The sequence below is a fragment of the Liolophura sinensis genome, chromosome 13 (assembly GCF_032854445.1).
Source record: "Liolophura sinensis isolate JHLJ2023 chromosome 13, CUHK_Ljap_v2, whole genome shotgun sequence".
NCBI classification, from domain to species: domain Eukaryota; kingdom Metazoa; phylum Mollusca; class Polyplacophora; order Chitonida; family Chitonidae; genus Liolophura; species Liolophura sinensis.
Genome location: NC_088307.1, coordinates 7,004,448 through 7,030,144, shown reverse-complemented (window position 1 = coordinate 7,030,144; position 25,697 = coordinate 7,004,448). Strand labels below are relative to the sequence as shown.

Sequence of the window (25,697 nt, the reverse complement as noted above, 5' to 3'; positions counted from 1 at the left end):
AGATTGCACAATGTGAGGTCTGCTCCAACAGTATCATGTATTTCACATCTGAACAGTTCACACCAAAATATTATAACATTTGTCGGCAGTACATGTACACATTAAGCATTATGTCTGAAACATCCAGACCAATGAAACAGGCACAAAAACTCTTATGTACGCAGCTATTAATGTATTCCAGAAAATATCCAAGCTATAAATGGATTTAACAATGGGCACTGATAGACACAAACACATAAACTTTATTAGTTCTTCATATGCTTTGGTACTTAAGATATCAAGCACCAAGTGCTGGGAGCTGTTTCCCTTGCTTGTACTCACTTGTTGTTGAGGTTGTTAATAGCATTGTTGATAGCGTTTTGGTCTGTGGGAACAATCTCATCCACCCTGTACACATGGTTCACATTTTCCTTGCGGCTCTGGCTGCCCAAGGTGGTACGGTTGGTTTTAGAATTAGCACTATTGGTACGATTGTTCCCAGCCGTCCCGTTTTTTGTCGCTGGTGGGGATCTTTCTTGGTTGCGGTTGTCTCGCACCCGATCACCACTGTTTGACTTGCGGTGCTCACCAGGAGGACCTCTTCTGTTCTGACGATCATTCACAGGTCTCTGGCTACTGAAGCTTTTCTTAATGGACGAAGAATCTTTCTTGTCCTTGCCAGAGTTCACTTGATCGTTTTTTGGCTGATCACTTTTCTTTTCTAACACATCACTACTCTCAGATGCCGTTTCCCACTCTTCATTAGCAAAATCCGAGGAATTCTGTTTGGTTAACGTTGGTCGTTTGGAGCCAAACCCCTGCTGGTTCCCCGCTCCTCGACCACGGCCTCGACTGCGACCTCTGTCTGACCCCCCACGACCTCGCTCTCCATAACCTCCCCTTCGTGCATTTGCAAATCTGGGTGGTGGGGGAGCACGCTCAGGTCGACGACTGTCATTTCTGAAAAGTACAAAGAGCCATGTTTAAAACAGACAATATGGCAGAAAATACAGACCGATTTATAGTTTTGTACAGCAGTAACTATTCATTACTAAGAGGATTCATTACTCTCCTAAACAGAAGTGAAATCACAGTATGTGCTGAGCCGTTACATCGAGGATCAACAAGGCTTTCCATGCATTACATGTCAAATGCAATAAAAAACAAAAGGAGAGTCGGGAATTTTTTTACTTTATTTTCGGATTAAAAAAAAATTCAGAATTTGAAGAAAGTTTAACATTGTGCGGAAAGAAAATACCCTCTAACAACTTCCGAGAAAGACCCTTTTTAGCAGAGTTGCCCAGATATGACAACACTATTAATTTCTGGCTGCTATCCACATGTACTGACCGGTCCTGGTTGTCCCTGCGGTGCATCTCTCCACCTTGCCCCATCCCTCGGCCTGGCCTGCCAGAACCACCGCCTCTTGGGGGTGCTGAATGGTAACGGTTTCCACGACCACGACCTTGACCTTATGGAGAGAAAACACTCAACACTGTGAATTAAAGCATTGTAAACAAATGATTAAATTAAGGTTTGGTGTAACTTATTGAGTAAGTACGCGAGTGGCAATTTCATACTTTCATGTGGCAGTGCCGGTGAGAAAGGCCTCGAGCCATTGTCAAAACATTATTGTGAACTGTCTACAATGGTACAATGCATCAATTTCTACTGTGACTCCTTAAATGTAACGTCAATTTAATGAGCTGGGAAAGGAACATTTGGCTAGTCATCAATGATACCAATGCATACAATTTTCGATTTTAATTACAGACTTCTCAATGCATACCGTAAAGTACATATTGAGTGTCCTTACTTTTGCGACCGTCCCCTCTCCCTGCAGAGTGGTGGTTTCCACGGTTCCTGTGGCCGCTGTCATCACGGTTCCTATAGCCATCATCCCGGGCCAGGTCGTCTTGATCCCTGTATCCCATGTCACGACTCTTTGGCCCGGTGTCCTCATTCCTCTTCCTGCTGTCATTATCCTGCTTTTTGTCCTCTCGATCGCGGTTCCACGCGTTCTGACGGTTGTCCCAGACATTGTTAGCTTTGCTGTCAAACACATTGTTCTTGTTTTCCCACACATTGCTCTTCTCCCGGTTATCTTCCCGCTTGTCACGAGGGCCATTGACACGGGGTTTGTCGTCGCGACTACCCTTGTGGTGTTCCTTCTGACTGGGTCTGTCAGCAGAGTTTTCCATTTGGTCACGGTCGTCCCTGACCTTGTTTCCACTGCGCTCTGAGCCCACATTGTTCTGCGACAGTTCTCTAGTTTCCGACGCCCGTTCACTCGAGCTTTCGCTGACCGTGCCGCTTGTCTCCTCGACAGATGCATCGCTATCCTCGTCACGACCACGGCGACGCGTCCTTACTTCTCCAATGTCCTCCCCTTCGCTGTGTTCACTCTCGTCCAGCTTTCCCTGACGACCGTCATTGTAACGTCCGCGTGGTTTAGGGTTTCTCTCCGTTGACAGTCGGTGTGGTCGCTCATAGCTCCTGTACTCTCTTCCCCCACGTCCTCGACTGGTGGGGGGTCCTCCTCTTGACCCACGGGAACCACGATTGCGACCACGACCCCTGACAAACTCTCTCCCTCTTAAACTTTGTCCGCGGTCTTTGTCCTGGTAATCTCGCCTATCATCTCTCATCTTCTTCGCCGGAGGTTTGTCACTGTAGCGGTCTCTATCTCGCTTATCCTCTCGGTTTCCCTTTGGACCCTGTTTCTCCAAATTCCTTTCTTTTACGTTCTCTCTCTCATTGGCTGCCTGCTTCTCTGCCTTTGAGTCCTCCAAAGGAGTTGCCCTGACAACATCACATCATAAGAATTTAAACCCACAACAGAAAGAATTTAGTCCCACAACAGAAATCAGCAAACTAATTAGTACATGTATGGAGTATGGAGTGTAGATTTCATTTGCTGAGCACTGACTATAAAAAGACAGCATAATACAACCTTGCACACAAAGGGACAGGTGGACAGAAGCTATGTCACAGGGATCCTCCACACCCTGCAGCTATTTTTTTTCGAACAACACAGCTACACAGGGCCCTCTTTTTTTGTAACTTTTCTCATAAATGACCTCACCTTATGACACTATAATATGGACAGTGTCTTTTACACAAAACAGTTATGACAAATATGAAGTTTTTTGAAAGAGCCCTAAGTGGTAACAAGGTTGTTACTTGCGACACTGAAATGTCACTATTCACCTGTTTTCTTTCTCGACACTGGAGTCCTTTTCCTGGTGTCTTGAATCCTTCACCTCCACTGTAGGTTGGTCAGATTTTTCCGCCGGTTTGCTCTCCTTGAGAGATTCCTGAAATGTAAAAATACCAGATTTACATCACAAGCATCTTAAGCCAGAGATATAAATTTTTGAGAAATGAGGGGCAAATCTCAAGTAGATGTATAACAGAATGGCACATAGAGTTCCATGGTAAGGACACATTTTTTTCTAAACACACAAACATTTTTTTGTTCAGTGATAATGAACGAAGTGCTCACCTTGCTGGCTGACCTCTGTTTTCCAACCTCTGCCTTCTCAGAACTGTCTTTTGGGGACTCTGTTTTGCGGTCGTTGGCAGAGCTGTTCGACATGTTGGAGGCTGACCGCTTCAAGGCGACAAAAGTTGCTACGTGGCAGGACGTTCTGCTGAGACTGCTGTGGGGGGATTGGGGGTGGGGCAGATCCATGCCAGTCCCCGCGCCCTGCAAGAGCGTGTCAACAAACTCCTATGAAAACTCAAACACTGACAAGGTTTCTTGCTAACCTTTCAACAATTTATGTTACGCTTAAAAATATTTCACTTACTTGATGGTCGTGGCCCCAATGAACAGTGAGAGCAGACAAATTTTATAAGTCAAAGCAAGCATGTTAACAAAAAAGCCTGTTCCTTTGTCAACCATTAGGGAGGAACAATACTACAACACATTAACTCAAGCTTGTACATTGAAGAACAAACCACTCCCTCTCCTTATTTCAGACTTCACTACTTCAGAAATGGTACTCACTATTTGACTTGTATTTATGGCTGTCATCCCTCTGATTGTGGTGTCCCGATCGCCTATCGTGAGACTGAGACAACTTTCCCCAACCAGAGTCTGACTTCCTCTCATCCTTGGGGCGTTCATCATCATAGCCCTGACCTCGGTCACGCTTGTCACGGTCGTCGGCACGGTGGTTCTCCTTGTTGTCACGGCTACAACCAATTAAACAATAAGTTAAACCGCCCCTTACATATGGAAAAACACGAAAAAATTCTTTATCACTTGCCAATAAGAAAAAAATATTTCTTCCAGATTTTGACCTCTACTTTGTAACTAGATTCCATTTACCATTAAAACACACTCAATTGCAAGGGATAATATTAGTTTGGAGTTGATTTTAACATTCCTTCAGCTCTACCAAAACCATTCTCCTGAAACCAAACCGTGTCTCCAACCACCCTGCCACCATGTTACCATATATCTAAGTATCATCCCAAAATATCCCATGAGATCACAATACACTCCCTTCCAATCAGGCAACCTCCTCCATCCAGGACACTCTGTGCTCTAGGCCTTTTATAAGCTTCCTACACCCCTAGGACCTCCTTCCAGGGCTTGAACTTCTGGTTTCTCACAATGCTCTCGTTATCACCCTTGCATACATTAACTACAATCACTGTTTTTAATAGAAAATCACATCCCCCTAACCAGACCCTCTTACAAAATAGCAATTTTCCTCATTTGCTCCGAACAACCAAACTTAATGTCTGCATCTCCAGCAACAAGAATCCATGCAAGTTTTCTTTTTATAGTTACGGTCTGCCCTTCATACCCTAATGAAACATGAATTAACTAATTCTTCACCAGTGCAACAATACCTCTCATTAAATCTGCGAGCTGACCTGTCGTTTCTCTTTGCCTCTCGCCTTTCTCGGCGAGAATCTCTTTCTTTGGGATCATCTTTCTCTGGAGAATCATCAAATGGGTCTTTCTGAACAGGAGGGGAGCGCGGTTCAAGATCCTTTGTGTTTTGAGGAACTTTGTCTTTATCCTGTGGCTCCTCAGAATCTCTTTCTCCATACTCGTAATCTGGCATGTTTCTCTCATAGTCCCTGGAAAAACAAAAATTATGGTTGAAACTTTGACCTACTTATCTGAATGTAGTTTAATAATATTTCGTTTATATGGCAGCAGTCAGATTTAGAGGTGGCAGGTGGATGAAACCATAGCATCCAGAGTAAACCCTGGCTGTTGCCAGGTGCTGCACCTTACAAACCTCCAACTTAAAGCTGTAGCCAAAACCATTGGTCAAAGTTTTGAGCTACATTGAAAGAATGAAACTACAGCTGTAGTCAATATAACGGAAAGAATTTTCTACACAAAACACCAGAAGTTAGCCGACAGGAAGAAATGCAAATCTTGGCTGCGGAATAAATGGGAGAACACTCACATTGAAACGAGCACTTGTTTTCCCTGGATAACACGGACTGATCTACTTGGCACTACTGAGTTATGCTTGCTCAAAAATCTAGAATTCTTCACAAACATGTGCCTTTCCTTCACCAAAAAAAGAGCAATGCACAGCATAAAAGCTCATCTTTGAGGACTGATTCCAGCCACAAATTCCTCACCTTCGGTCATAGTCTGGTTCTCTGCGCTCATATTCTGCGGAAAAAGAACGCTGCTGTTCATAATATGGAGGGCGTCTCATCTCCTCATAAGGGCCTACGGACACAAAACCGCAAGATTTTACACACATATGAATTGCTGGGCATTGGCTTCATTGCCTATTTGAGCAATCTAAACTTCACAACAACATTTATCATCCATGGCATCTTTCTTTGTTCTTCCATATATATTTTACCTCTCACAGAGACATGCATTACAGCTTCTCTGTGTTACCGATTTAAAAATAACAGCCTTTTTTGGTTTTGGGGACTTCAGTAATTTCTTTGCTACAGCAGTTATCAAATTCTATACTAACAACATGTTCAGATTACCCTCAAGGGATTACTTACCGGGTGGAGGAGGGCCATGAGGGAAGTTCCTCTCCATCCAAGCCCGAGGGTCTCGCTCATACATTTCCGGTGTTCTTGCCTCCTCGTGGCTCTCATTTCCCGACCCATGGCTGTCTGTACGACGCCGAACAGGGTACATGGGAACTCCTAACAAATGAAACATAACACTCAAAATATTGATCTCTGCTTTTTTTTCAATTTGGTTTGGTCTTTTGAAAACGCCACAAAACCTGTTGTTCACCAGATATTCGATGGCAATTAAACAATATGTCTACGAATAAGCACACAAAAAAAAATGTTTCAATGTTAAAGGCATCCTACTGTTTTAACTACACATATGCAATTCTGATTTCAAGATGATATAGGCTCTACCTTATCACTACACACCTGGCATATCCAAAGGAGGTCTGGGTCCCATCCTCATGTCCATAAAGTGAGGTGGCATGCCAGCCCAAGGGCCTCTCATGTCGTATGGTGGCACGCCCGGACCCCATGGATGTGGCCTCATGTTCTGAGGCATACCTTGTTGTGGGCCCTGGCCAGGGTGCTGTGGAGGGCCTTGTGGTGGCTGTTGGGGGCTATGTGGGGAATGAGGGGAGTGTGGGGGAGCAGGAGGCTGCTGCTGCTGGTGCTGCCTCATCTGCTCTCGCTGCTCCTGCACCTGCTTCTGAAATCGCGGGGGCACGTTCTTGGCAAACCGACCAGAAAACTGCAAAAGAAACAGCGAATCCCAAAAATTCAAACTACACAATCAGTCTTTTTTATCAGGCAGACATTTACACTAATATTTAAACAAGTTTATATACATCATGATCAAATTGCACACCTCTGATCTTGTGAGTTACACTGTCAGGCACATTTCACATGAACTTATTGTCAAAAATTTATGAAGAGGGTACACAATATGATCCAGACTTACCTGTTGTGGGTATTTCGAATCTCGGAAGTTGCGCTCTCTAGAGTCCTTCTCACTGCTCTCACTTGGGGTACGACTGTGGCGACTCTCTCGGCTCTCTGTGTCGCTCTCTCGGTCTTTGTCAGGCTGTTGACATAAACAACTCAGCATCAGGCCTAATGTCAACAACATACACATAGCTGTAGAATTTATAGTAACACCAGAAGACTTGCTACCCTGAAGAACACATTCAGTGATATAAAAAAAACACAAAGCAAAACACGCACGCCCAATTCACAAGGGCTTTACACAATGATGCAAAATCGAAGTTAACTACATCAGAAATATATCACTTAAAACAAGCCACTCCAAATTTGAGGCAATCTACAAGTAACCAGTCTAAATAGTATTTCCTTTATAGCACAATGGAAGTTCAGGATGGAAGAAATCATTCACACTTCGAAGACTACAAATGTTCAGAATAATGGAGACCTTGTACAAGTTAAGCACTCAAAGTTGTTTGATTCTATTATAAAAAGAATGAATTATCTGAAAGAAAATATGAAAAGCCCCAGTGTCCTACATAACGCCACACATACTTATACAGGCTTCAAAGGCATGTGTGTATTATTCAACTTCAAGCTATAGTATCTGAACAGTTTTAGCTGCTTTTTGCACCCTTAAAATAAGCCTAACTTCTTTGGTGCAGCATTAAACACCAATCAAATAAATTTTAGTCGCAATGCCTATGCATGCACTAGTATGAACTGCACTATATAATGTATCATGATTAACCTCCGTCAACATAAAACAGATTTATGAATGTTACTTGTTGCATTTCAAGTACATGTAAAATAAGATTTATTTTATAATATCTCTTTATAAATAATGTAATGTCTCTTCATGAAAAGAAAAATGGACATCATATATTAAAAAAATTAAATTCTGTTGTTTTAGGAATTTTTTTTTTTGGTAGGATCAGTGAATCAATAAAAAATCCCCATCTCGATTTTGCCTAGTTTTTAGAAATGAATATGAACACATAAGCTACATGAAACTGGGTATATTTATCCCCAGTATCAACAAATAATATACGACTACTCATTGTAAAGACCCAAAGCAGAAAGCAAATTCACTTTATTCTGTGCACACATCAACTCATGGCAACAGCAATTGTAGCCACGTCCCAGACCGAATTATACCTGAAGGTCTACACCCAACAGACAGCCAACGGGCATGCAAAATTACCAGGGAAGGGGGAAAAAAAAAAACATTTAATTTTTTTTTTGGCAATACATTCATCAAAACTGGTCTTTGGTCAGTTTTCTCCCCATCACCAATATTGGGCTTGGTATTCCTGTAAAAATATCTTGCAAATATGGCTTCATGAACTTTTGTGTTCATCACAAAAAAAAAAATCAAAAAAAGAAATTGGAACAAAAACAAATAACTTATCCAAGCCAGATAATAAAGCTGACAGGCCATGACAGCTGGAGCTGAGAGATTAAGTACAACACAGTACGCTCAGATATATCAATGGAGTACTACAACCACCAGAGTCCCACTTACAGTACTCAAGCATGCAGACAACAACAATGCTACAAGATGGAGACCAGGAAGTGAGCAGAGCTAGACGTGTTCACGGAGGATACAATATTGGAGGTTTTGGTATTCACCAACCTTCTGCTCCTTCTTTCTTACTCTCTCATCCAGCTGTCTTAGCTTTTCAGCGGCACCTGCCTTTCGTTCTGCTTCCATGCGGCGTTCTTCCTCTTCTCTTCGCTGGCGAGCTTTCTCCACAGCCGCAGACACATCATCATTGTGCTGTCGTCTCCTCTGTCGCCACATTTCATCATCATCATTTTCTACAGGTTTTCGGTTCACTGCCATTTGAGGGGGATAGGAGGGTCGCTGAAATAAAACACACACCGTCAACATCTTTCACTGAGGCTAACAAAAGAGTGAAAAGGACAAAAGTAAAAGCCACAACAACCACCTATAATGGAAAGCCAAAGTTCAGAAAACAGAAAGCAAAGGAAATATACTGGCCAGGAACAGTAACTACCAAACAGGTCAGATCCAAGGGGAATAATCATGCAAGATGCACGCAGTAGAGAGTACAAAACAGGGCGTCCAAACCCAAATAAAAGGCTGAGCAACACAAACTGGGAAAGTGAACTTTTGTGTGAAGCAAAGCGAGAAAAAAAATAGTGTTGAAAGAGAAGTGAACAGCTCACACAGCAAGGCAAGCATAAAAGGAAGGCTACTGCAAAACAAAAGGCGTGCTAAGGGACTAAGTAGGCACACGTGACATGATGCACGGCGAAGAAAGGCCGGAGCAGAGAACTGATCCTACCTGGCCAGGGTGGGCTGGAGGTCCCATTCTGAAGGGATAGCCGCGCGGCCCAGCCATGAAGTCATAGGGGGGCATGGGCCAACCACGCTGGAAATCAAACAGGATTCAGCTGAAAAATTGAGTCCCGCTGTTCTCTACCTACAACACTGCTGTCTGTGAGGGTTAGGGTGAAGGGTGAAAAAACAAGAACCTACCTAACCACCCCTCACACAGCTCTCAACAGACATTCACCCTTCACAGCTCATAAACCCCAGACACCCTCATTACGTTTATACTTCAGTTTCAGTGTTGTCACTCCAGTATTTTACTACATTTTGAAAGCATATGTACTCAAACCGATAGAGGGATATGCACCCCACGCACCTGTGCCTGCATGAAAGACCGCAAGGTCATGCTCAGTAATAAGAAGCATTAGAATCAGCATACAGTTAGAAGGCTCCTGAGAAGACTTCCAACACATATCACCACATCTGAGAGGGGCCAACAGTGCTTAATCAAGAACAATACTCTGGCTCCCTTTTGATTTACAAAGCTGTCAATTTTAACCTTTCTACATGTGCAAATAACAATAAAAAATGAAAAAAATCAAACCCTTTCTGATAAATCCAAAAATACCCTGCATCAGGCTCTGGACAATACACATTGGTTCAACACTCCATGAAGACTTTAATACACAGCCAGATCAAATAAGCAATAATTGTACTATTATACCTTAGACTTAATACATTTCAGAAACACAAACAAAACATTATTCTGCACGGTACACATGACACTATGTTACACACCGTCAATCGTAAGAATTGGCGAAAATATTGCTGATGCGGGGTAAAGCCAGAATCATTCATTTTACCTCAGTTTTTACCTACGGTGAACAAGAAAGACGAATCAAGGTGCTTTTCTTTCCAGCAATATAAGTAAACTTCTTGCACTGTCCTCTCCCTCACAATGGAAAAAGCTATGAATAAATACTTACTGCTGATCGAAGCACCATAAGGCCACAGTTTTTACAAAGCATTGTTCTGTTGTCAACATTGAGGGCAATATTAGCAGTCAATTCACACAAACGCTAACAGTGTTGAAACATCTCTCCAACCCCCGGCTAAAACCACTTCCTACTAAATCTTGTGAGTGTTGTTAACACTAGTACAGCATGCCGATCGGTGTGATACAGAGGGGAGATCTAGGTCGCGGCACGCAGCATAGTGATTGAGAAGCACCAGAGGGACCAACAGATTAGAGTGATAATACAAAGCAATGGCAGGAAAACTTACAGCGTTCTCGGCTCCGGGATGGGGCCTCATCTGGCCTCGGAAGTGTGGGGGAGGAGGTCCCTGGCCCCAGCCTTCCCGTGGCACTGGGGGACCATGATCATCCTAAAATGAACACAGGTTTGAGAATACTATATTTCACCTGAAATTTTGGTATGTAAACATGCATTCAGAAGAATGTAAAGGACTTAAAATGACACTTGAACAAAACTTCTACCCTAAATCCTGGAAATATAAATCAGAAAGTTTTCTTCTGAAGATGTTCTGCTTGACTTTTAAACTAAACTGTTGTCATCCATGGAATCCTCTGTAACTCCAAGAGGAGCTAACTTACCCGGTGCCTGTCTGGGTAGTCTCTCTCCCCATCCTGCTCCTCGCCTCTCTTAGGCCTGCCATCTACTGGCAGGTCATGGTCACCCTCACTCAGTTCACGAGGTCTCTCCCGAGTGTCACGAGGTTCTCTCCCTTCCCATGTCTCACGGGGCTCTCGTCTGTCTCGCTGATCTCTGGGCTCTCGGCTATCACGAACATCCCGCACGTCCACATCTCTCTTATCTCTGGGATCCCTGCGATCTCTGCCTGTGTCTCTGTCCCGTGCATCACGACCACTGCGAAGAGGTCGCTCTCGGTCACCATCACGGCTGTGGTCCAGACATACAGATATATATGGATGAATGGAATGAGATTCTTTGGGCATTGTAAAAACTGTTTTATTTTGTTTAACAGTAGTCACACTTACAGCTGAAAAATGACTGAACATATCTCAGACACCTTGCAAACTATTTTTCAGGAGAAAATCATATTTTTACACCTGTCATGGGCTAGCAGTCTTGCAAGAAACCGTCTGAACGTTTAACCTGGGCTATTCAGTGCAGTAAATTAAAATCTGCATTGAAGGGAGGTCTTGAACTACCCTTTTTGAGGTCCCTCCGAACCACATCTTACTCCTAAAACATCTATACATTAATGACTGTATAGATCATTACTTAAATGAAAGATGTAAAGAACCACATCCTATACTTTAGCAGTCCCATATTTGTCCTAAAACTGTGCTATTTTATCTGTTTCTACATTATTGAAGACTCTTTCAACAAGATGTATTCACCTATGACCTCTGTCTCCTTTCCTCTCTTTGGAATCCTCTTCATCATCACTGAACACTAACTTCTCTCTGCAAAAACCGTAAGTTCAACCCTGCATTCATTTCTTCCTAAATAACACATCTGGTTCTCGTTCAAGCATGGTCACAGTGAAGAACAAATAAGACAATGTCCGCAAGATACTTATTTTGTACCTATAAATTAATAATTATCTCAAACTGTGGCTAAAACATGGACAAACTTTTAAATTATTTAGTCGATTGTTGTTTGACTATACTCTACAACACTTCATTCACACGTCGGCCTGCATTACGGTGGAAGGAAACCATCATCTGCATGAGCTAGACTCACAGCCATCACACTGTTGAGCGGCTCCTGGACCATTGTGAAACAAGTTAATGTCTTTGTTATAAAATGAGCAAAGTGAATACTAGCAAATCTGGGTTTTCTGTCTCTATATGGTGGAGAGTACAACATGTGCAATAATGGCCTTAACTTCCTAGCAAACTTACGAGTAGTCAATTTCACCCTGTGCTCCTGCCCATCCTCCATCGTCTACATCTTTGACCAAAAGCTCATCAAACTCTCGCAGATCCTGGTCCTTAATGATGGCAGGCCTCTTCACATTTGGGTCGTCACTGTCAAGTTGTCTCTGGGGGCCCATGTTAGGGGGAGGGCCACGGAAACGTCTGACAATACAAAATAAACTGTCAACACCTGAATTCATCCACACCACCAACTCGACCTGCCCAGCAGGTTGCTGGCAGGCCTTCCCACGTACGATCGGAACTGGACGAACCTCAGAGTGACCGCATTGGTGAGAGGCTCCTGGGCTATTGCACAGCGCTGGTGTGCTAATCACATCTGCCACTCACCAATTTATAAGAGCTCAAAATGAACACGATGACCTCACATCCAGCAAAGGTCATCATAAAGACAACCCTCATGCAAATGGTCATAATTTCAGACTCCTAAATGATTCACTGTCGTACTTCATCTACTTCCATGCTGTTTTACAATGATATAAATGGCATTAAATACATTTCAAGCCTTTAAAACTCATGGGATAGCCTCAATTCGTATAAGTCAAAAATTGTGAACACAGAATTACACACTAACTGAATAAATAAATCAATCAAAATCATGATATAAAAATATCCAATCCAGTAGGAAACCATATCTACACGTTCCCACCTGTCTTGTTCCGTGCTGATCAAGAACATATTACAGACAAAGATCACTGAACATGCCTCGGATGCACATGTTCCAAGATTTAATTGCAACAAGAGTATTTCACTTTTTATTGACACCAAAACCAATGTTTTACACTTACCTTCCATCATAGGGGTACGGCGGTCTAGGCATGCCGGGATAACCTCCTGGTGGATAACCCCCTGGAGGAAATCGGCCATATAACTGACAAGACAAAGAGAAATGGCATTAATAATGAATTCAAAATAACCACCTGAGTCTACTGGGTAGTCTAACTCACAGAACTATATCAAAGTTAAGGTTCAAGCTCAAATCAGTGAGGTTACCTCAAATTATACAATATAAATCAGTTCTACAGCAGGTAAAGTCAAGTACCAGATAAAACTTACGTAGGGTGGAATCATGCCGCGGAAGTGCTGCGGCATCCCCACCGGGGGCCCCATGTGTGGGGGCCCCTGTGCAGGCCCCTGGTTTGAGCCCGGGCGGGGTGGGACAGGGGTCTGCGGGCTCGAGTCCCCACCCCCTCCACCACTCCCACCGGACGTCGGGGGGCCATTCTGCTGTGTTTCGGTCGGGTTCTGTGGCTGCGGTGAGGATGAAGTCGGGGATGACGGCTGTGGTGGTGGTTGTGGCTGCTGCAAGACTCCTTTTCCTCCACCTTCTCGCCAGCTCCCTACGTCTGAGGAGACAAACATAAGACCGTCAAGACCTCCTTATCACATATCTCCCAAGTTAACAGAATTTTGAGCTAAAGTTTGGTACGTTAAAAATTATTGGTAAAATACAGTACACTAGACTTCATGGTAGAGGAACAGCTGTAATAGGACTTACTTTGTGGTCGCAAACTTGGCCCTGGTCCATACTGAACATCTTTGTTTTCTTCTTTCTTCTTGATATCTTCTGGTTTTTCGTCTCCACCTACGGCCAACCGAGGAAACTCTTCTTGAAAGAGTGGTGACTGACGACTGACTACTTTTGCCGATGCTGAAAGTGGCAAGTTGAAAATGCAGTTCACAATTGCAAAGTCGGAAACATAGTTCAAAGGCAGACAAGAAACAACATTTTGGATATTCATAAAAGAACAAATCCTGGTAAATCCTGTCACTACTAGGATAACTTTCATCACCTTATGTATTTTTTCACAGGACAAGTAGAGCTATTATTGTTCAAACCAATTTACCCGATGACAAAAGTCAACATAAGCATTCCTAAATTATCTGAAGTATTTAATTATTATAATTTATATAAAACTCCAAGGAGCTCTGATAAAGTGTGCCCCTACCTTGTGAATTGTCTCCCATAGTAATGCTGCTCCATGATTTTACCCCAGTACTGTTGCCCCCAGTAACTGGCGTCTAAGGAAGAAAGTCAGAATATCAATTCTCAAAGGACAGGACTATCTTACAGTCTTTTCTTTGCACTGCTACTTTCAGCCTAAGCGTGAGACATGGCATCTTGGATCAAATAACAGCAAGCAAGTACTTGTTTGACCTTAGAAACACTAAAATTCCTCAATTTTCCCATTTTACAATCCCCGATATGTTCTCAAATTTTAGGCCACTGCATGATCTCTTCAATTCAAATTTAAGCATGGATTTTTTAACCTTCTGACGAAAAGATGATATTAATGAGTACATAGGACATTTGGCCTACCTTTTGCTGAGAATTCTGTGGCTGCGAATGCGCCGTGGTAACCTGCTGCGGCTGCGACGATTGCTGCGGACTGCCACTCGTGCTCGTCCCTGACTCCTTCTTCTCTTCTTTGTTGCCCCATCCTGCAGCACAAACAGAAAAAACCAGTTGGTGAAAAGTTATGTCAGAGCACATATCATGTCTTCCACCACATTTTACGATTTTCATCTGCTTTATCCATGAGAAATTAATTCAAAAATTTTTCAAGGCCGAATTAAACTTACACATACAGACCAGGATGTCCATGATACACCTGTAAAAACGTGAACATCCCCAAAATCCAATGCCCAAAACAGGTATGTGCAGAAGACAGCAAGTACTCCGATGGTTGCTTATCAAGCCATTTACCTGATCCTCCGGTCGGTACCAAACTGATATTAGGGTCGTTCCCGCTGTTTTCACTCTTCAGACTAGGTAAATTGGCAGGTGGCGGCATACGCCGAACATTTCCCACTTTACCCAAGCTTTGAAGCCCATGCTGACGAGTTACTAAAACAGAATACAGCAAAATAATCAAGTCTGCAAGTATCTTAGCCTGATGAATTACATGTTAATATGCATAGTTTTCTTGTGCTGTCTGTGAAGTTAATTAAATGCAAATAACCTGCTAAATTTCAGATGTGCCCAGGGCCGAATTAGAGCACATTTTTGTCCGCACACTACCATATTTACAAAATGGCTGCGAAAGTCTGCTTTCTTGGAGGCAATGCATAAAAGTGCATAAAACCTTCATGTGATTGGACTGGATCAGCTCGGTAAAGTAATTATTATGGTTCAAATATGCTGAATGTGCAACATTCCCATCCTTATATATTTGGTGGTATTTATGCCAAGTCAAAGAGATAAATTCCACCAGTAGATTAGAATACAAGTCCCATAACACAATCTTAAAAAAAGTAGGTCAGGCATCAAATCTGCTGAATTTACAATATTTACAGAAGTTCCTGGGTGTTTCATGTTGACTACACGTTTGTAAACAACTGCATTTATAAAATTATTAACAACTATTGTTAAATTTACAACATTCCCCTCCCTATGTGATATTCACTGTAATCTGGACGACGACAAAATCATAAGACTGCCGTTAACCTTGATCATCTTGAATAGGTTAACCGCATGCACTGACAATTAGCCGAGATGTTAATGCCCTACAGGACTGCAGTCTGGTACAACCTGGGGAGATTATATCTGTGTTCCAAGCCTCAGAGGCCTACTAAGACATGGTCTTACAGTTACAGGTCTCATTAAAAAGACATATGCAAAGGTACTATGAAACAATGAGTATGGTTTCAAAGAAAATAAGAAAAGATATGCAAAAAAATGACCAAAAAAAACCTCACTTTTGAGGTGCATTTTAGGTTTCTTAATAGCCCCGCTATTTTACACATTTTCTCCCCCCAACAAAGCTGTTTGACAGCTATCACCGTTGACGTCACCCCAGCAAGATACTTAATTTCCAGACCGAACGCTGGGCCCTTAGGAAGATTGTAGTTTAAAGTTAATTTCATGAAGAAAGCTAATAAGCTTTTCTATACTTTTATGTGTTAGGTACATCATATTATCGGTATTAAAAGACAACATCCAAGAATTTCAAGTTTCCTTTAAGGCGAACCTAATATAATGTACCATCACAAGTGATAAACTTATTGACATATGACGGCCAAAGCTTGAACTGAGCATATCTGAACCCACATAAGTGACCATTCAGCAGAGGAAATATTAATTTGGTTCAACAAAGCACTAAGTCAACAAAACTTACCAGTAGTTTTTTGAGTCTCGACACTCTTCCCTTTGTAAATGGTGTTTATATTAATCGATGTATACTTTCCCTTTCCTTTCTCCCCCTTACTGCCTATCCCCGAAAGAGTGGACATTTTGTCTGAGCACTCATTGACGATTTTCTCTGCGCGTACCCGATGAACGAACCGTCTGGATCTGAAGCATAAAACAGAGACTTCATGAATATGTTATAGAACCTAGCAAACATCCCAATGAAGACCAGAGCCTGGTTATTTGTCACATAAGAAACTTCATGCCAGAACTTCCCTCGCTGAACCTACACAAAGATTTACACGAGACCTGAAAATCTGGGGTTTTTTCTCCTGCACAAATTAGAATTTTTCTAGAATTTTCCTCCAGTACGCGGGTTTTAAATAATGACTATTCTAGTACTGAATGAATGACAATGGCTTAACATCACATTGGCAGAATTTCAGCCATAACATGGCTAATTTTAGTACTGCAAACCTTTTTAAATCAATTTGGTCCCAGAGTACTGAATGAAAACTAATTCTGCAGTTTTGAAAATTAAAAAACAATACAAAATTATGGTTATTGATAAAACATGTCTTAACCTGGAGTGATCAAAGATGCAGAACCTAATTAGGTGGGTACACTCAGTGCTCTGTGATATCATCATTTAATACACCTCTTGTTAACCTAGGTTTAAACTTTAATACATCATGCATGGCAAACTACCAAGGGAAACAAGAGGCAGCCAAAACACCATCATTGTTCCACATAGGATGACCCAGTTCATGCTCATAATTGTTGACTTGTGGCCAGGTAACAGAAATTGGACCCTGTATAATGTTGCAATGGTCCTGGTTTATTTCTACCTGGAAAACATTACTTTGCGAATTTGCTTTACAGGCTAAATCATCAACAAAGTGAGTTTTAATATCACAATTACAAGTAATTACATACATACCCTTGCAAATAGGCGAACTGCACAAACACTCAGCATAAAATTTGAAGGTGTCAAGACATAGGACATAAAAGGTCCAGAGGTATATAGGAGTAGTCAACAAATTCAGAGTTGTACTGATTACGTATTTATGAAATCCAAGAAATACCAATTTTCTTCACTTGAACATTATCAGTCGAGTCACCAGTCCATGAGGAGATGATTTCCAAAGTCTGACGCATTCAAAGAAAAGTTTGCTTCAAATGTGCTGTAGCTTAAATTTGATTCCACAATTTTGCTCATTCTCGTAAGAAAAAGTGGAAGAATTACTGGTCTAACATAGACTTCAGCTAAGCTACATGAATTATAAGCCCCATTCATTAATTATATGAGCATCAATCTGTCAGGGTAGATGGAGTGAGTGCGAGTGCTTGGGGTTTAACATCGTTCTTAATTTTTCAGTCATATTACGAGGAGGGTTGATGGAGAAAGAATTATGTAATGTGTTACTCCATTCAGGGATAAGATGTGAAGACAGGGATTGAATTAGAGAAGAATTAATTTTTGAAAGCTGCACTGGCTATAAGATGCGCATTCACTATTAATTTTAAACACTGGGATAAAAACATGTCCATTATAATTGTCAAAGTCAAATAATTGTAGACTTTATCTTACCTAGTTACCTGTAACATTTCAAACTATGAAAGGAGTTGCCGCTCAATACCAATAACATGATACCAAAATACATTAATTAATCAATCTAGATGGACTTTGCAGCTTTTATCGTTCTGACATTCAATGCAACGTACAACTTCATGTATTTGTATCTCTCAAAAATCATAGCGCAGATTTACTTCCCCCTTCTTTAAACATTTTGTAATCAACCTCACCTCAGCTCATTTAAATATCATTTTTCAGGTGAATCTTGAACACCTGACTTCTTCAATCGAGTTGCTAATTGACAACACTACTTAACTTGCAGCTTAGTGATCACATTATCTGCAAAAATCACCAAACCAGTTGCTATTAAAAGAAACACATTAAAAGGAACACATGACATACCATCACTTACGGTTTTCTAAACCTTTAGAGCTCTAGTATTGAAACTACAAGACATTTGCCCAAATATCTTTCATCTCCACGAAGTGATGACAGCTAGTGGCACAGAAAATTAGTTCTGGAGGTGAGTAACTTTGAATCCCACAAGCACCATGGGCTAACCTTGTTCCATTTAGCTGACCTTCTTTGAGTGATGCTATCTTCAACTTGGTATTGCAAAGTTCATCTTGATGGACTAGGAAATGCTTTCTGACTACATTTAAGCATATACTAGGCCCTGTTGTTCAAAACCGTTTGAAGACATAATACCAGATTTAACTTTAAGCCAAGTCTTCAATTTAGTACTTAGTCCGAAACTATATGCTTAACAGTATAATCAATATGAACTAAATCTGCTGCTGTTATAATACACTTTGGAGACCTGTTTTGGCTGCTGAATTCAGCTATAGTCTTAAATATTTAAAAAATGACTGAATAGCAGTATTAGCTAATACACTTTCAAACAACAGGTCCCTGGTGCATCATGAATTTTCACGTCACACAGATTCCATGATAGCAACAAAAGTACTGCAGCTATTACACAACGTAAGGGCGCGTTCAACTGAAGCAGGGACAATCAAAAAGCAACAACATTACGGAAAACGACGGAAAATTTATATCGATTGTGAAAATTTTATCTAATTCGGACGATGAGGAATCTAGCAAAATGCATCGACATGCAGGCACATGCAAGACCTGCGGGTCCTGCGCGTTTTATTTACCTCTCACATCAACTCATTTACACGTGCATCGACAAAACTATCCGTATCTTGCAAAAATGATTTTTGCTAGATTGTGAGCTGCGATTCGCTGCCTTCAGGGTGCATGAAAAATTTTGGAGAAAAGGCCTTGGCAAATAACTTCACAAAACCAATTTTATTTTCGGTTAAGGACAGTAGGGGAGATCAAGATCAATTTCGGGTGCTTAGAGAGTAACATCCAACATGATATGTTCCCTGTGGTATGATTGCATAAACATACCAGTAACTCTACTGATAAAAATTCATCTCTCGGATGCATAAGCATAGCAACCCAGTGATACGGAGGCCATCGCGTTTACAGCGTCAAAACATCAAAGGCGTCACTTGACATCCATCATTCAGGAACAAAGAAATACTGTTTATATGCTTAAATCGAATACTTACACCGGCCCGTTCCGATGGGTGATGTCCCGAGAACAACTTGTACTCTTACAAAAGAAATACAAGAACGGATGGTCACGGATTAAACCGGATTCCTGGTAATGGTAACTTCTTTTTCCTGTGTTGCCAAAATGGCGTACAGTCAGTTCAAGCTAGAATATGTAAATATGCGGTGATGTCATAGCTATCCCAGCATGCACCTATCGTCCTGTCAGACCCTTGCAAGCTCTGGTGTTTACAATGGGGATAAATACACCATCGGGGGGTCTGATTGACTTAACGTTAATTGCATTCATATAACTTAAAACAAAAAGCTTATAACATCTGCGTAATGTGATGACCAGACAATGGACAATTTTAGCGGGGGCATGTTCAGGACCGAGTGACAAGCAACCAGGGGTACAACCTGACAGCTTGTCAGTGAGTAGGCTTACAGATATGCCTATATAGCACGCCACGTGTATCTCAACAAAGACCGAACTGATAGCTCTCTACCTCTCGTGTCAAAACTTGTTTGTTTCTTTGTTTTATCTCAATGCTTGGCACATCAGCTTATCCGTGAATTTTCGAAGACACGTCTACTGAGATACGGTAGTGCTTTTGTCAGTAGAAAGTTAACATTTATGTTGGTTAATAGTTTTAGTCATTTAGGTAGACGATATATGTGTATATGACTTGAAACAACAATCAAATAAAGAAAACATAGGAGGGTGGGAGATAGTGTGGAGGGTGGGGGTGGGGAGCGGTTGAGTACATAGTGTATGCTGCCTAACATGGAGCTGTAAAGACGCCTTTACATTATTTATTTGTAAATTTATTGCTCATATCAATTTTTTTAATAGTGGGGCATCTTTTGCAATTAGTGAAGAATTTTAGGTACATCTCATTTGATTCGTTTTTAATTCGTCCCAGTCGACTGTAACTCATGCCCTAGACAGATCGTCCAGCTGGCAGCTAGCCTTCCAGTCCGCATTGTCTCAAATACAGAGCCCCTAATCTCGCACCTGCTGTATTAACGCTTACACCTTTCATATGAAAACATCAAAGAGATGGCCGACACACCTCGCAGCACTCTTCATAATTTTGGCCCATTGTTGTTACCTGTAAGTCATATATACCTGGCTTTGTTTCACACGTACTGGACTATAAGCTGCACCCACATAGATTAGAGGCGTAGGCCTACACTAGTCGGTCGGGTTTCGGGCCTATGCTGGCTGTTTTTAGTAATGCTAGACCAGTGACATCTAATATGGTACAATTAGTATCTCAACCGTTAGTCATGTCTTATACACCATTCCCTGTAACATATGAGACATCTGCATGTTGAGCGGACGGCTGTCAGCACAGGAAAAATGCTACATATAGGTCTTTATATACGCTGACTTGTAAGTGTTATATAGACTTTCATTTGAATTTATGGTAGCCTATGTTTTCTACACATAGTTTGCCTACATATCAAACGATTTACCAGGAAGTTAGTCAATACTCACAGCAAAGTACATTTTTACATTTAGGAATTGTTTTTCATAGGAAAAATTTCTTCTCCCCGGGGAGAGGTGTGGGGGTGGGGGGGATTCCCGATAGAAATGATTTTCTCACCGGTGCCCATAATTTTCTTCGCGATTCAAGCCATTTTCACAGGAGAGAAAAGCATTTCCACCGTCAATCAAGTATGTTCCGTATGAAAAAGATAATTTCATTAGTAAAATACCATTTTCAACGTAATAAAGTCGAGGCGTTTGTAAAAAAAAAAAGATTTTCCTGTAAGAATTACTTTCTTGATGAAAAAATCCGTTTCTTTGTAGAAAAAATTTTTAAACAAGAAAAAATCATTTTCTCTGGAAAAGAATAGCTTTTACAAATGAACTAACACTTTTATAAGCTATCGTACTAACAAGTGTATGTATAAAACATACTGGCACAAAGAAGTTAACCGAAATTAATTGCCCTGAGAAAAATAATCTGTAGATTTTAATAATCGATCTGTTTTGTGAGTGATGCTAGGATGTAATCTGTTGTTATAACTTAAAACTGTGTCAAATTCAACATACACTTTTAACCTAACACAGCCTTTATTTTTGAATTAAATTAAATAGAATATATGTGTTGTATTTAATATAATAATCTGCTGCAATAGCAGAATACACTCTACAGCATCACTAAGACAACAGACTTTCTGCTCGATGTAACGGATTATTTTACTGAGAGTGGCACTAATAAAACACCACGTATGTATACCATGCGTATACTGTATATTGTATATGTGTTGTTATATACGTGGAAGGAACTATACTATATGTATATATGCATAGTATACCACCATTTTACGGAACCATGGAAGGGGCGTGCGAAAAAAAAATTATCTTTTTTAGCATCATGAAAGAGACAATTTGTTTTATCTTTACTCTGACAGTGATGAGTACAAAAATTCTTTTTTTTTTTAAATCTGCCTTGAAACAGAATTTTTTTCACTTTAATTATAGGTATGTAATATATTGTCATATTTATTCATTTTTTTTTTTCGCATGTCCCCTCCACGATCCCGTATACCCTCCCTGTCCACCGCAGTACTTGAGAAAACTCTTGACTTAAAGCTGTAACGAAAACCGGCCAGCGAGATATACGTGCGCCGTTCAGAAATGTCAGCAATATCTAAGTGTTGAAATGTGAGAGCTAGCATATCAAATGTCAGTTACACACCCATCTTTGTACCTTTTTGTTGACATTATCACATGAAAAGCATTGCCGAGGTGCAGAACACAACACCTGTAATTTGTTAAGGTGTTAATTTGACATTTATATACACACTAAAGACAAGCGTTTTCCGAACACATTCCCGTTACACTTAATAAACGCATCCAGATGTTCATTCGTAAATACCGTATGTTTAGCGGTTTAATAAATGTGTTCATTGTATAAACATGTGAACTGTTGGCATGGTGATGTGTTGGATATTTTCAAAAAGCACAAGTAGTCCAGTAAACATAATTTTGTATTATTAAATGAATGTATGTTTGCATGTATTCTTGAGATTTTACGTAATATTTTGCAAATTTTCGGTCATATATAACGACGAGGAGTCATTGTGTGTATGAACGTATACTGTGTCTTCTTGTGGTAGCGCGAGTCCATGTAACTCCGCCAAAGTCCTGGCATCCTATATCCAATTACATTATTTTGACACCGAGGGAAGCAGGTCCTGTTTCCTTACTCAAACCTTTCAGTGCTGAGCGCCAAGCGACAGAACAAAGAAATACAATTTTCGGTAGTCGGTTTTCGGTAAATACAAGTCTTCGGTATGACTCGGGCGGCACAGATTCCGGTCACCCGACTTGGAGGTGGACACTAACTATTAGGCCAACCGAAGCGGTCTATATGGACGAAGTGACAACAATCTCTGACATTTTCATTAATGACCACTTGGAAACTATAGTATGGTACGTGGTTTGGATTCTGCAGACTAAATTTACGGTCTCAGAATATTCCTGGACATTTTCTGGATGCATTTAAAAGGTTTTATTTATGATTCTCTTTACACGACTCTCTCCCAATTACTTATTATCCCTGCATATATAGGCATGAGTTGTCAATCCTTGGTGGTTTGTGCTGAACGTTGTATTTATTTATTTATAAATTTGATTTGTGTTTTACGTCTGTGGTGAAGAATATTTCAATTATACGACGGTGACCAGCATTATGGTGCATGGGAGGAAACCGGACAGAGCCCAGGGGAACCCACGACCAAACGTTGTTTTGGAAATTGGTCTTGCGATTACCCAGGACGTTGGCTATGGTTGATGAACAGTACACACGTGCCCGTTGTTATGTCTATAGTTTTTAGCTTATATATATACGAATCCCCCAAAAAACGTATACCTGTAAAGATTCAAGGGCTATATGCAGGCTCCTGTCTTTAAACGCATGAAAAGTATCGTCAAGATGGACGCCAAAACAGAATTAAATGCCTAAACATACCTCTATCTGGCTTTGGCACAAGGCATTGGTCACGTGTTTCATCCACGTATTGAAATGGGAATTAAGTTTCATATTACAAAAATTCTGTCTTACACGTTATCAGCTTTTATGTTCTTCATTTATATAATATTTATTTCTTATGCATTCCCTTGGGAAATGGTGTTTTAGATTGTGTTGGAGATCGATCTTTTTATCATCTTTGAATGCCTCTTCATGGTTTTCGAGTCTATACGATGGTATTCCAAAGAACGCCCCTTATCTTTATCAGAAATGTTCAAGTGAGTGAGTGAGTGCTTGGGGTTGAAGGGGTTTGGGGTTCTTTTGAGGTCTTAGGTCTGACAGGACCCAGGATTGATCATGCGGGCGCTCTACGAACTGTGCTATCGGGGCTGGTGAAATGTTCAAGTGAAGGTCATTCAAATATCCCCACCTTATAGAGCGATAAAACTGAAGGAGTCCCAACACGGAATGTTCTTATTATAAGAATATTCAATGAAGAGTGTTTCAACATACAATGTTTCCCATGATCACAGGTGAAGATGTGTTCCCAGTCTCCATAAAGAGTGTTCAGATGATAGTACATGAATTCCAAAACATCTGATCAATCCATCTTCATGAAGACTGTTCAGATGAAGGTATTGCACTATACAACATCCCCGCATCTTCTTAAGGAGTGTTTAGAATATTCACACCCCTTTATGGTTCACGAGTGGTATACGAATGTCGGACGCTTAGATTCAAGTGAAGATGTTCCAAGATACGCATCTTCCCATCTTCAAATAAAGGCAGTTCAGATGATTATTTCCCAGTATACAGTATCCCTTTTATCTTTATTAAAGAGTGTTCAGGTGAAGGTTTCCAAATATACCTCATGTTTATAAAGTGTTCCGATGTACAATGTCATCCTTTTCATAAAGAATCTTTAGGTGAAGGCGCTCCAGAATTTTAAAGGATCTTTAGGTGAAGGTGCTCCAGTACACAATATCACCCATCTTCATAGAGAGTGCTTAGGCGAATGTGTTCCAGTGTACAATGTCATCCATCTTCATGAAGAGTGTTCAGATCAAGGTGCTCCGATGTACAATCGCATCCATCTTCATAAAGAGTGTTCTGATTGAGGTGTTCCAGTATACAATATCCATCTTCATGAAGAGTGTTCAGGCAAAAGGTGTTCCGATATACAATATCATCCATCTTCATGAGTGTTCAGATCAAGGTGCTCCGATATACATCTTTATAAAGAGTGTTCTGATTGAGGTGTTCTAGTATACAATATCATCCATCTTCATGAAGAGTGTTCAGCTTCCGGTGCTCCGATGTACAATCGCATCCATCTTTATAAAGAGTGTTCTGATTGAGGTGTTCCAGTATACAATATCATCCATCTTCATGAAGAGTGTTCAGCTTACGGTGCTCCGATGTACAATCGCATCCATCTTCATAAAGAGTGTTCTGATTGAGATGTTCCAGTATACAATACCATCCATCTTCATAAAGAGTGTTCTGATTGAGGTGTTCCGATATACAATGTCATCAATCTTCATGAAGAATGTTCAGATTAAGGTGCTCCAGTACACAAGATCACCTATCTTCATAAAGAGTGCTTAAGCGAAGGTGTTCCAGTATACAATATCATCCATCTTCATGAAGAGTGTTCAGATTAAGGTGCTCCGATATACAATCGCATCCATCTCCATAAAGAGTGTTCAGATTAAGGTGTTCCGATATACAATGTCATCCATCTTCATGAGGAGTGTTCAGATTAAGGTGCTCCGATATACAATGTCATCAATCATCATGAAGAGTGCTCAGATTAAGGTGTTACTAAGAGTACTTAGGCGAATGTGTTCCAGTGTACAATATCATTCATCTTCATAGATGTTTAGGCAAAGGTGTTCCAATACACCTTCATAAAGAGTGTTCAGATTAAGGTGCTCCGATGTACAATCGCATCCATCTCCATAAAGAGTGTTCTGATTGAGGTGTTCCAGTATACAAATATCATCCATCTTCATGAAGAGTGTTCAGGCTAAGGCGTTCCAATATAAAATATCCTCCGTCTTCATAAAAGTTTTTTGGTGTTCCAAAATATCCAAATGTCCCCGTTATTCACAAAGAATGTTCAGGACGAAGGTGTTCCAAATGTCCCCGTTATACACAAAGAATGTTCAGACGAAGGTGTTCCAAATGTCCCCGTTATTCACAAAGAATGTTCAGACGAAGGTTTTCCAAATGTCCCCGTTATTCACAAAGAATGTTCAGACGAAGGTGTTCCAAATGTCCCCGTT

At 40.9% G+C, this 25,697-nt stretch overlaps 1 protein-coding gene across 1 annotated transcript in view; it reads right to left on the bottom strand.

Annotated features, from left to right (window-relative positions):
• The window catches only part of LOC135480806 (protein PRRC2B-like), a 35,004-nt gene extending 15,392 nt beyond the window's left edge, over positions 1-19,612 (bottom strand). The window contains 26 exon segments of the mRNA XM_064760731.1: positions 322-939; positions 1,330-1,450; positions 1,796-2,781; positions 3,190-3,296; positions 3,485-3,607; positions 3,609-3,688; positions 3,992-4,179; positions 4,846-5,079; positions 5,599-5,692; positions 5,986-6,132; positions 6,373-6,694; positions 6,905-7,027; positions 8,561-8,791; positions 9,237-9,323; positions 10,508-10,609; positions 10,839-11,145; positions 11,610-11,675; positions 12,117-12,293; positions 12,938-13,020; positions 13,206-13,495; positions 13,648-13,800; positions 14,099-14,171; positions 14,470-14,591; positions 14,857-14,997; positions 16,268-16,443; positions 19,438-19,612. Of these exon segments, the coding sequence (XP_064616801.1) occupies positions 322-939; positions 1,330-1,450; positions 1,796-2,781; positions 3,190-3,296; positions 3,485-3,607; positions 3,609-3,688; positions 3,992-4,179; positions 4,846-5,079; positions 5,599-5,692; positions 5,986-6,132; positions 6,373-6,694; positions 6,905-7,027; positions 8,561-8,791; positions 9,237-9,323; positions 10,508-10,609; positions 10,839-11,145; positions 11,610-11,675; positions 12,117-12,293; positions 12,938-13,020; positions 13,206-13,495; positions 13,648-13,800; positions 14,099-14,171; positions 14,470-14,591; positions 14,857-14,997; positions 16,268-16,382 (5,090 nt within the window). The 5' untranslated portion in view covers positions 16,383-16,443; positions 19,438-19,612.
• Between the last annotated feature and the right edge of the window lie 6,085 nt (positions 19,613-25,697).